Source organism: Rhinopithecus bieti, unplaced genomic scaffold (genome assembly GCF_001698545.2).
Source record: "Rhinopithecus bieti isolate Rb0 unplaced genomic scaffold, ASM169854v2 scaffold_26871, whole genome shotgun sequence".
NCBI classification, from domain to species: Eukaryota; Metazoa; Chordata; class Mammalia; order Primates; family Cercopithecidae; genus Rhinopithecus; species Rhinopithecus bieti.
Genome location: NW_016812402.1, coordinates 24,436 through 37,572, shown reverse-complemented (window position 1 = coordinate 37,572; position 13,137 = coordinate 24,436). Strand labels below are relative to the sequence as shown.

Here is a 13,137-nt window from a genome sequence, read left to right as displayed (position 1 = left end):
TTTTTTTTAGCAGAGACGGGGTTTTGCCATGTTGGCCAGGCTGGTCTTGAACTCATGGCCTCAAGTGATCCGCCTACCTGAGCCTCCCAAAGTGCTGGGATTACAGGCATGAGCCACTGCACCCAGCCAGAAAATGTTCTTTTCCCCCCCCCCACCAAGACAGAGTCTTGCTTTGTTGTCCAGGTTGGAGTGAAGTGGAACAATCTCGGCTCACTGCAACCTCCGCCTCCCAGGTCCAAGCAATTCTCTTGCCTCAGTCTCCCAAGTAGTTGGGATTACAGGTGCGAGCCACCACACGTGGCTTTTTTTTTTTTTTTGTCTTTTAGTAGAGACAGGGTTTCACCATGTTGGCCAGGCTGGTCTTGAACTTCTGACCTTGTCATCTGCCCACATAGGCATCCCAAAGTGCCGGGATTACAGGCATGAGCCACTGCGCCCGGCCAACCAGAAAATGTTTCGTTCAGTGTACTTAACTTTTCTTGGGAGGGGAGGGCACTGTACATGCATGAACATGAAGGAATTGTATGTTTTATGTTTAAAATATGAATCCTAAAACATTAGCAGATTTTCATAGGAATATAAATTGAAAGTGAGAAATACTACAAATTCATAAACAGTAATGTAGCAGATAGCAGTGAATTATGACGGACACTACATTAGAGGTATGCTTAGCTTGCTGCTTAAGAATAGACCCGAGTTATGCCCCTGTAGTTTGAACTGGATAGTTTCCCCATCTATGACCTATAATGATTAGCTTCTGGATGGTAGAAATCATTAAGCATTTTTTGCCCTGGAAAATGCATGTCAAATATGATCTTTATATATACATATGCATGAGCTATAGGAAAGCCACTTAATTATCCTAGCTAATGCTATTTGATTGAAAAGTCATTAACAGATTTCTTTTATAGGAGTTGGCCCATGGATTAAGTGAACTCTTATCACACGAAGGCAATGTTGAAGAAGATTTCTATTCAACATTTCAGGTACTATTAAGGGCAAATAGTTATCTGTTAATCATATATTTCATATATGAACAGCACAATTTGTTATTAAATACTCACTGTTAGAAAAGATGAACAAGGATTAACCAATACATACAATCCGCTATCTTAAAGGACCTTAACCTGATAAAGTAGACATGTAGATGAGCAGTCAAAGTGCTTAATTCACTAAGGGTTCAGGATACTCTCTAGGCAATTACATATCCCCTTGAGTTGGTTACTTTCTCAGAGCTTTTAGTTTCTAAAATAAGCCTATCCTGTAACTTCAACATTAGAAGTTAGGAGTAGAAACTAATGAGTTAGACCAAAACTCTCTCATTTCCACTCCTTTTCCAATATTTGAGAAATGGAAATTACAGTGATCTGCAGAGCTCCAGGGACCCGTGTATTATCTAGATGGCCACACAGTTTTGTGGACTTCATTAAAGTATTGAACTGTATTAGGCAGGGTTAAGTTAAGGCACTATTTTTTAACCCCATAATTCTTTTATTATCCCTTGTTCTTAATACAAATATTACAAGTGCTTAGCCTTTTATAGTTTATGTGTTTAGAAGGAAGGGGAAAACTGTTATTTTAAATTTTATAAACCTGTTCACCAAAGTATGTTATTGCATCAACCATATTAATGTGTGTGATGGTATCTCCCGTCAGGTTTTCAAGAAGAATTTGGAATAATCAAGTCCTATAATTTAAAGCCCGGTGGTGATAAAATTTCAGTTACCAATCAGAATAGGAAAGGTAAGTTAATACCATTTTAATTAAAATGAATTAGTATTTGCCATTTACTTTTACGATTTAAGAGATGTAAAATTGCTTTTCAGAATATGTACAGCTTTATACTGACTTCCTTCTGAACAAATCCATCTATAAGCAGTTTGCTGCATTTTATTATGGATTTCATAGTGTGTGTGCTTCAAATGCCCTAATGGTGAGTTTACAACTTTAAATCAAGCTTTCAGTAAGGTTCTGTAATACTATCATGTTAACAAATAATAAATATTTTAGTAGGTAAGCTTTTGAAGTAGAAAATATTTTCTGCTTTTAAAAGTAGAACTAAAACAAAATAATTATCTCATTTCAGCCTTCATTCTTTAGAGGGGAAAACACCCCAGTCAGTTCATTTTCTCTCCCCTTCTACTAAGTCTTTTAGAACTTTACAAACTTTCTCCAAGTAGAGTGGATGAAGGGATCCATGGACTCAGGATCTTAATACTGAAGGACAAGGTACACAACACAGTTAACATGTAGCTCCAGGGCAAAAGCTACAACTTCTTAATGATTAAGGAACATATGTATAGCTGCTTCCTGCTACCTCAGGGCTCCCTGAGCAACTCTGCGTTGCCTTTTACCCTTAGCAAGTAGTTTACCTCCAGAGTTATGGTGGACTCAGTTTGGTCTGACTTGTCTTAGCCATGTGAATATGGGTCAGCTACTATTTAGAATACCATGTCAGAAGTATCATAGGATACCTTTCAGTCACCCCAGCTACCCAGCACACACTTCAACATGCCATTTGTATCTCCCTTAGTTTTCTTATGAGGGATTGGAGTAAGGTCTTTCATTTGAATTATTTTCATGGGAGAGAGAAACAGACTATAGAAGTTGTTTTGGGGCAAAAGCAAGTGGCTTACATTATTGCCAGCTGGTTTTAGAGAAACCTTTGTAATATGTTTGTTGTCAAAATACCTTTGAAAGAGAAACACTTTATTGAGCTCTAGTTAAGTTTTGTTTATGACACTCTGGTAATTGTGGGAGTGGACAGAGGGAAAATAAGAATTAGCATAGCATGGTCTCTATTTTAGAGCTTTAATCTCTATAGGTGGTAGACTAGCCCACCTGAAAGTTGAAAAAAACAAGAGACATAAGACAGACTATAACCAAGTACGCAAACTCTACAGTGCACACAGGAGGTGTTATGGGATATTGGAAGGAGATACTAGGATATGGGATATTAGGTGGCTCAGTAGATGTTGGAGCTTCATGCTGGGTTTTGGAGAAGGGTAATAGATATGGGATATTAGGCGGATCAGTAGATGTTGAAGCTTCATGCTGGGTTTTGGAGAAGAGTAATTTGGATTTGTGCAAAGTCATTTGCTTGTTTTCTGGCAAACTGCTAATTACTATTTTACAAGATCTATAAACTTCAGAAGCAAAAAATAGTTTGCTTTGGTAGGAAAATATACCCAGAGAAGATTTTCTTCAACAAAATGGTTTGATTTGCTATGAGAAATCATGACTTTTGTGATTTGATCCAGTGAAAATAGTTCCAATTTCATTTAAAACCATCACTCTTTAATTATTGTTTTGATAAATAATTATTGGCAGCTGCTTCGTCCAGAAGAGGTTGAAATTTTGGTCTGTGGAAGTCCTGACCTGGATATGCATGCTCTGCAGAGAAGTACTCAGTATGATGGCTATGCAAAGACGGACTTAACTATAAAGTAAGCTCTTGATACTTCTGATAGTGGGGATGTGGAGAGGGAACAGCAGACAGTGTGATTCATTTATTTGCATAACTTACAATCTGTGAATCGATTAAGTTAGTCCAAATATTAGAGAGCCCACAGTCTTATTTTATCTCTGGAAAGTCTATGAGAATTTTAATATGAAATCACTCCCTTTGGGAGAAAATTCTATAAACAAGTTTCTACAAAAGTGTAGAGATTTTACTTTTAAAAAAATGACTTTGCTCCTAGAATTTCATGGATGCTATCCTTATAAATAACAGTTTAATAGCACTATGTTGAAAATAAGATTTGAAAGTTATACGGGAGAAAATGGTTCCTGTACTATCCACTGCTGAACTTACATACTTTTATAAAATATTATTTTATAATGTTAGTCAAAAGTCTAATACATATATAGAAGCTCACCATTCCTTAATTTTACAGAAATTCAGGATATTATATATTCTTAAGGAAAGCCCTTTCCTTAGAGCTTCCTTTATATTACTTTATTATAGGATTTTGTCAAGACATTTGATGTTAATTTCCTTTGGTATTCTCTAGATACTTTTGGGATGTCGTGCTTGGATTTCCTCTTGATCTTCAAAAGAAGTTGCTACATTTTACTACAGGGAGTGACAGAGTACCTGTAGGAGGAATGGCTGATTTGAACTTTAAAATCTCAAAGAATGAAACTTCTACTAACTGGTAAATTTCTGGATCTAATTTTATTTTAAATCTAAAGGTTACTGCTAATACTGCTAATAATAATACATTTGGAATCAGGAGATTTACTCCATTTGAAGTTATTGTCATAGAAAATCTTCATGGCCTTGAAGAGATTTTGATTAAAAGTTCTCTTACTAGTTTTGAGACATACTAACTAGTAATTCATTTCTAACAACTTTTACTTTTCTAGGTGATATAAGTGCTTTGTAGTCTCTTTTAGAACCTTGTTACTTTGTAGTAGTATATTGTCTAATGTTCATTTTATTTAAATGTGAAATGTGTTTTTTATTTTAGGAAAATCACTAAGTTGGGATATCTGGTTTGTGTAGTTTTCTTTCTTTTCTAGGGTGTTGGAGGATACTATAAGTAGTACCAGAAGTACCTCTAATACTAATCCTCTTCTTTTCTTAATCTCATGCTTTTGTATATGATGGTGATGATGGATTTAAATTACTTTTAGCAGTGTTAAGGCATTAATGCTTATCAACTTACTCCTTTTCCCAAATAACTTATAATTTCTAAAGCTAACTTGAATAGACATACTTTGATTATAATCATTTCTTTCTCCTGCCCCATACATTGAACATTCCCTGAGTGCTCTTAGTTCTTCCTTTCATTTTAAAGCTAGAATCTGTTCTTTGCCTTTCCACTGCCCCACCCTGGTAAAGTTACTTTTATCTCATTACTAGCTTATTTTATCCTATTAAACTCATGTGCTTTAACACTATTTAGATCATGATATTTCCCTGGGAAATAACTTTGTTGCCCATTTAAGTTCTAGAACCTAGAGACTGTAAAATAAAGCTCTAGTCTTCTACCCAGGCTACCTACCAGTTTTCATTTCTTCCCATGCTTTAGTCAACAGCCTGTTTTGCTGATTCGTTAGATACGTTTTATGCCTTTCTCCATGCTTTCAAGTTGTTCCCTTTACATGTGACGTGTGCCAGCTTCAACTATTAAAGACACAATTGAATGATGACTTCCTCTGTAAAGCCAAAAGTCATTATGTATTCAGTGAGTTTCTCAAATATCTTGTAGAAGTTATGTGCTAGTTATCATATTGCACTTCATATCTGAGGCATTTCGTTCTTCAAGGCAGAGGTTGTGCCTTATACATATTTGTATTCTCCACATAGTCACACATGGCAAGTGCCCAATGGCTATTTCTTGAATAGTATTTATGTCATCATCAAGATCATATTTAAAATACAAAATAAATATTTACATATATAATTAAGAAATTTCTAAACAAAATCTACAATTAAAGTCCTAAAATGAAAAAATTCAAGAGAATTTTTTAGATTATAGATTTATTTGCTTAACAGAAGTTAATTTTCAGAATATTTTATATTAAAATCATTTCCAATTTTAAAAGAGTAATCTGAGCAATCTGTTTTAATACAAAGGTGACATTACTTGTAAACTTTCCCAATAATTATTATTATTTCAAGAATATGTGAGCTAACATGGCTTCAGCACGAATCTAGAACAACTCTAGTTTCCCAGTGTAATCTCACATGTATTAAATAAAGCTGACTATCAAAGACATACAACGTTTCAGTTTGACACAATAATGGTATGCCTCAAAAGACAAGGACAACACTTCAGCTGAAAGAGGAGTTTCCATTCATCTTATAAGGTCCACCACTGAAGATTCACTAGATTTTGTTAAATAAGAATGGTAATTCCATTAAAAGTGGGCAAAGGACAAGAACAGACACTTTTCAAAGGAAGACAACATGCAGCCAATAAGCATATGAAAACATGCTCAACATTACTAATCATAAGACAAATGCAAATCAAAACCACAATGAGATACCATCTCACAGCGGTCAGAATGGCTATTGTTATATTAAAAGTCAAAAAATAGTAGATGCTGACAAGGTTGCAGAGAAAAGGGAATGCTTATACACTGCTGGTGGGAATGTAAATTATTTTAGCCATTGTGGAAAGCAGTTTGGAGGTTTCTTAAATAACTTAAAACAGAACTGTCATTCAACCCAGCAATGCCATTATTGGGTATGTGCCCAAAGGAATATCAATTATTCTGTCATAAAGACACATGCATGCATATGTTCATTGTTCATTGCAGCACTATTCACAATAGCAAAGACTGGATAAAGAAAATGTGGTGCATATGTACCATGGAATACTATGCAGCCATTAAAAAAACAAAACAAAACAAAAGATAATGTCCTTTGCAGCAACATGGATGAAACTAGAGGCTCCATTCTAGGCAAACTAACACAGGAACTGAAAACCAGTGCCTCTTAGAATAAAGTCCATGGAGTAAATAATCTTCAGTCATTAATTGTATTCTGAATGCTTTTTTCCCCTAAAAGGGCATGAACCTTTGGCAATATTTTGTGGTTATCCTGATTATTTAGTACAGAGTGTAATGTAGAATGGCCAAGATTGGAAAGCAAATTTCAAATTACATCCTTTCCCATCTCTGGTTGTCCTTAAGCAGCTTCCTTTGCAAATCACCCAAAGAGTCAGGCTTAAAAGATATACATAATTTGGTCCTGCACCTTATCAAATACATGTTATTGAAGCCCCTGATGGATTAAGAAAATCCTGGACACATTTTTTCTTCAATGAACATTTTCATAAGATATTCTTCCACTAGAATCTTGACATTGTTTTCTTTCAGTTTTAAGAGACCTTGTATCTAGGTAGATGAGTATTAAATAAACTTGGAAAGCTCAGCCTTAACAGAATGAAGAGAAAACCAATGTTTTAAATAACTCGCGAAATGTTATTGAATGGATGCATGAGACACTGGCATAAAAATAAGTTGTTGTGTAGCTTAGGACCTTGTAAAACAGCAGAGCACTTTAGAAAAAATTATATTAAAAAACTGAGTTGGCATTTTCATTTTTTTCTTTGCTTTGTTATTTGATGATATTTTTAATTCATACAAATGTATGTCTGATGCATAAAAAATTGAGAATGTTAAATCTTACATATTAACAACACTGGTGTTTTAAGTCAGACTGATCTGGGTTTGAATAGTGGGCCTACATCTTTACCAGCTCTGTATCCCTGAACAGGTTACTCATATATTTACATGGCTATTTTTCCTCACCAGTAAAATGAGAACCACTTTTAGGTTGCTTTGAGGCTGAAATTAAAGAAAACAATGCATGTAAATGCACTCAGCACAGTGATTATCATAGACCAAACACTGAGTAAATGCTGATTCTAATAGTTTTAAGTCTTTTAATACAGGGGGCTCTCAAAATTTACTTTTAAATCTTACAAACTTCTTTAAAAATATTTTCCTTTTCTGTAGTGTATTCACATTCATTTTCACTGATTTCTCTGACAGCTGTTCTGATGTTGTGAAGTTCATAAAGACTGAAGGAAAGAGTCTTAAGATAGCTATAAGAATCCTAAATGATGATAACAACATTATCAGATAGTGGGTTGGGGAGATGACCAAAAGGATTCAGAAGATAATTTTTACATGTGCATCAAGGGGCCTCTAGCGTCCTCAAAGTACTCTTTTTTAAATTACTTTTTAATACTAAAACCAGAATATATATCATTCATTATATTATCTACTCCTCGGCTGCTAGATTATTTTGTGTATATCACTCTTTTAATCTTTTTAACCATCAGTCCTCAACCTTTTTGGCATCAGGGATTGGTTTTGTGGAAGACAGTTTTCCCACAGAACCAGGGAGGAGTGGGGAGAGTGGGAGGTGATGGTGACTTTGGATGAAACTGTTCCACCTAGGGTCATCAGGCATTAGATTCTCATAAAGAGTATGCAACCTAGATTCCTTGCATGTGCAGTTCACAATAGGGTTCTTGCTCCTATGATAATCTAATACTGCCACTGATCTGACAGGAGGCAGAGCTCAGGCAGTAATGCTTGCCTGCCACTCACTTCCTGCTGTGCGGCCCAGTTCCTAACAGGCCACGGACAACCATACCCATCTCTTGCCCTGGAGTTGGGAACTCCTGGTTATTAAACAACCTGATTAGGTTATTAAATGGCCTAATTGGATGGTTTACCCTATCATGTTAATGAGGAAACTGTGATTTGGAGATATTATGCAACTCAAACAAGACGCTACAGCTAGTGAGTGGGGAAAGCAGAATTCAAATTCATATCTGTCTGACTCCAACAAAATGCTTCTTAAATGAGTTTCATGAAAGTGGTAACATTGGTTGTCTTGTCTGTAACCTAGCCTTAGTGTCTAGAGTGGTGTCTGATATATATAATGAGGTACTCAGTAAATATCTGTTCAGTGAAGGAATGGATGAGTCATCTCTTAACAGAGTGAAATAGATTTGAATGTGTGTGTCCTGATATTTTTAGAAGTTGCATAGCAGTCATTTTGTGTGTGTTTTAAGACTTAGTTTTTTTTTAATCTTTTTTCCCTAGGTTACCTGTGGCCCATACCTGCTTCAATCAACTTTGCCTTCCCCCCTACAAAAGCAAAAAAGACCTGAAACAGAAATTGATCATTGGAATTTCAAATTCAGAAGGTTTTGGACTTGAGTAACCTAGAAGACTTGAAATATAATCTTTTATATGTAGCATTCACTTCCCTCTTACTGTGCCTTTAGCCTTTTCATGTTTCTGTCTCAAAACACTTTCACAAAGCTTACCAACTTTAAAATATTAAGTTTTTAAAAAATCAAATATGAAGTATGTTCAGCAAAGGCATAATTTTCTAAAAACACAGAAATTGCTTGAGTGAGGACAAATCTACATGGCAGAGACAGGTATGGTCCAGTTCCTCTTTTTTATAGCACTTTATCATTCTCCACAAGTAGTTTGTCACAGGCATTCCACTGGGAAAACAAAGTACAGTGAAGAATGAATTTATGGTATAATTGAACCCAGTGGCAGATTGTACACTGCTAGCACTGCTAGCACACAGTAGCAAAGCAAACAGCTACATTATCTTTAACATAAGGCATGTAGCCATATTTTCATATAGCGGTATACAACACAGTATCATTGCAAATGCAGTTTACAGGGTTTTTTGATATACTGGCTTCGGACCTTTAAGATTCTTCTCAGCTGTTGCTGAAAAGCATGTAAATAACTACATAATAGCCTGAGAATAATGGGATTTTGATAGTGCCATTTATTGTTAAAGATTTATTTTTACAAAGTAAATTCAGGGTTTTAGATGTGTACACAGCTTTTACAAATCAAAGATGATTGTACAAGAGTATTTTCAGACTAATTGGATTCAAGGTTATATTCTTTTAAGTGTTGTTAGTCTGCATGCACATTGGCAGTAAACTAGTTTCTTGTGTACTCTGTAATATTTGTATAATGATCATTTCTTCTTAAGGCTCAAGATACTAGAAAAGAAATCAGACCTGAATAATCATTGATGAAGTATGTCAGTTACAAGCACAAAAGAATATAACTGCTTTTATAAATTTTTTGAATGATGTACAAGACTTATATCTACATTTTTTGATCACCAGTTGTACCAAAACACTAATTTTGAAAAGGTAGGTTAAAGTATTTGACAAAAGTGAATACAATAATAACATTTGTGTCAAAATGATATAGCTTGATATACAAATAAAATTCAACCTTTTGGCCAAAATGTTTGTTTTTCACTGGATTCTGAATATAGTAAATTCAAAGTACCCTTTTTTTTAGAGTTTCTAATACAGTAGTATGTAAAAAGAAACCGCATTTTAAGTCAGACGGTAAATGTTTTTTGTTTTTTATTTACAGCAAATGAAGCAGTTTTATTAGCATGTTACAAATATTGCCAAACTAAGACTTCTCTACCATACTTTGACAGCTTTCCTTCAGAAAACTCTGAAGTTATATTTGCAATAATAATGAAACCAGCAGTTAGTACCAGCATATGGTTCATGTGCAAATAATACTTTCCCCAAAATCTTTCTGGGCTAGGCTATTTTCTTGCTATGCTTCCTGCACCCAACCAGCAGAATTCTTCCAGGGTGGAGGAACTAATCAGCTTATTCTCCAACAGTTCTGAAGCCAACCCACAAATCTTTGAGAAAAAGGGGTTACTTTGTTTATTATTCTCTTTGAGATGGAAGTGATTCTGCTTTTCCATTTGGGTATATTATTTCAAGGGTATTTATTCTTAAAAATCTTGGAAAGCCTAAGTAAGAGAGTTAAAGGCATCCTGGTTTTGTTTCATTTTGCTCTGTTTTAAATCCATATGCAAATAAAACTGCTTCTCTCTTACACTGCTTGAACTAGAAAATCAGCTTTTTAATGTAGGTTACCACTTATAAGCACAAAAGAAACATGTATAAGAAAACAGATTTAAGTGTTTTAAATAAAATATAAACAGTTTTTATTTGGTAGAGATGACTCATGGAAAAATTGTGTTGGCTTGGTCTGCATGTTTAATGATGTGCTTGTATATCGATTGCTGTGTCACTTTTAAATAAGAAGTCCACACAAGCAAGCCAAATTTTTAAATGACGAAGTCCATAAATAACTAGAGATTTTTTGTTATCTGTTGTTAAGTTGAAATTTATAATCATGTATCACTAAATTGCACATTGCCTTTATTTATTTATGCTCTGTTTTGGTTTACAGTGTAATAATACCTCATTTAAAAAATAAAAACCACTACTGTTACCTTTTGTTAATTTAAAAGCTAGAAAACTCATGTAGTTACTTTTTTACATATATAATCTGTTGATGAATTCTTGATTTTTGTATCTGCCACAGTAAATTAAAGCATTACATAGTATTTATCAGTATTTTTTAAATGTCCTGTCCTTTTTTAAAATCTTTGCCTAGTCATATTATTGTCTGTATGATTAGAAGTTTTTACGTCCTTCCTTTTTTGTACAAATCTGTATTGTGTTAAATTAATTTCTGGATGCAATTTTTCAAATATTAAAATTATACAGTCAGTCAGGTTTCAGTTTATTTTTTGAACACTGGGCAATTAAAGCCATATGTTTAAAATATTTTATAAATGTAAGCTATTCTTTGCATTATACTGTCTCTTAATCTAGTGCTTAGGAAAATCGCTAACACATAACTTAAAAAAATGTATGTTGTTGACACTAAGTATTACCAACCTCTTTAGCATATTTTCAACATGAAATGTATATACAATATTTGAAAGATCACACAGCTATTCCACCAAATGAATATACAATACCATTGGAGTACACCCAGAAGTGAACCAAGTGTAATAATATTTCATTGGCCGTAGATAGATAACTTCAGCTCTTAAGTATTCATCTCCAAAACCATTCATTTGGCCTTTTCCCCCTTGTTCACATATTTCATGCTTAAGGAAGGAAGAGTGGAGATTATAAGAATGTAAGAGAGAATGTTATGGGTGATTAATGAAATAATATAGGTAACTGGATGGAAAAAAGACCAGGATGGATTTTCACAGGAGGGGACACAAGATCAATTCACCCAGCTGACCACAAATGCCTAGGTTAGTCTAGTGCCTAGGTTTTGGAGCCAGACTGCCTGGGTTCACCATTTACTAGCTGGGCGAGTTAACTTCCTCATTCCTCAAATGTACAATGGAAATAATTTGTAAAATGGGAATAACCTACCTACCTCGTAGAGTTGTAGGGAAGATTAAATGAATTAATGTGTAAAGCACTTATGCAGTGCCTGGCACATGATAAGCAATAAAAAGTGATGCAAGAGAAATTATAGTACTGATGTAGAAACATCTTACAACCTGCTTCTGACGCCTTCTGGAGGCTTTTGACTCAAATGCTGGGTTCAACCACAGATTAAAGAACACAAAGTGCTTTTGAAGCCTTAAAATTGTGTTAGGAGAATCTTTCCTATTCTAGAAACAGTACTTTAGGATTTATCCTTACAGATGTCTCATGATGCAAGGGTTTTAAATACTATTTTATAGCTACGTAACAAGATACAATTTGATGTTTAATGAAATAGTTCAAATAAACAAAAATTTCAGAATTAACATAATGAAATACCGTGATTCCCACACTCAGACCTAAAAAAAAAAGATAATGTGTTAATATTACCAGTTTTTTTTAAAGAATTTTATGAGTGGGATTGAAGCCCCTTTCGTGCCCATCTCTAATCCCACTCTACTCCCTCTCTGTTCTCTATTAACCTGTAGTTCATGTGAATCTTTCCCATGCTGTCTTTACATTTGTATGACATGTGTACCTATGTGTAAACACTATGTAATATTGTTACAGTTGCATACATCTCATGCTATACATATCTTTCCAAAACTTTTTTTCACTTGTCTTTTATAGATTTATTTACATTGAGATATAATGCATTTTTAACTGCAGAGTAGAATCATGAAATGAAAGTACCACTTTGTGGATCCAACCTCCTACACACTAACATTGAGTTGTTTTCCAGTGTGAACCAGGCTCCCTAGACTATAGCCCAGATATAGAATTGCCAGATCACAGTGTGTATATCTCCGGCTTTACCAGATATTGTCCAGTTGCTCTCCGGAGTGGTGGTTCCAGCATTAATTTCCATCAGCCTTATAAAGAGTTGTCATTTGTCCACATTCTCCCCAACACTTGGTTTTAGCAGACCTTTCTTGGCTTATCTAACTAGTGTGATTTAATTTATATTTCCATAATTGTTAATGGCATTGAACACCTTTGTGTATATTTACAGGCTATTCAGATTTCTTCTGTGAATGGCCAGTTCAGTATTATTAGCCTGTTTTTTTTTTTCTATTTTTTTCCTCATTGGTGTTTAGGAGTTTTTTCCTTATTCTGGATATTGATCCTTTGTTAACGGGAGCTACATTGCTTCAGTTGAATTCCAGATCTGCCAGTGACTAAATGACTTGGAACAAATTACTTCAAATTACTTAATGTTTCTTTGTCTCAGTTTACTCATCTTGAAAATAATGCTTAGCTCACAGGGTTGTTAAAGTTTACATACAGGTATATTTGTATATATGTACATATGTATGTATATGTGTATATTATATATGTTTATATGTGT

The 13,137-nt window shown here is 34.4% G+C and overlaps 1 protein-coding gene across 1 annotated transcript in view; it reads left to right on the top strand.

Annotated features, from left to right (window-relative positions):
- The window catches only part of HECTD2 (HECT domain E3 ubiquitin protein ligase 2), a 95,467-nt gene extending 84,401 nt beyond the window's left edge, over positions 1-11,066 (top strand). Inside the window, 6 exon segments of the mRNA XM_017896331.1 lie at positions 912-988; positions 1,658-1,743; positions 1,827-1,933; positions 3,331-3,446; positions 4,014-4,157; positions 8,575-11,066. Of these exon segments, the coding sequence (XP_017751820.1) occupies positions 912-988; positions 1,658-1,743; positions 1,827-1,933; positions 3,331-3,446; positions 4,014-4,157; positions 8,575-8,695 (651 nt within the window). The 3' untranslated portion in view covers positions 8,696-11,066.
- Positions 11,067-13,137: the final 2,071 nt, after the last annotated feature.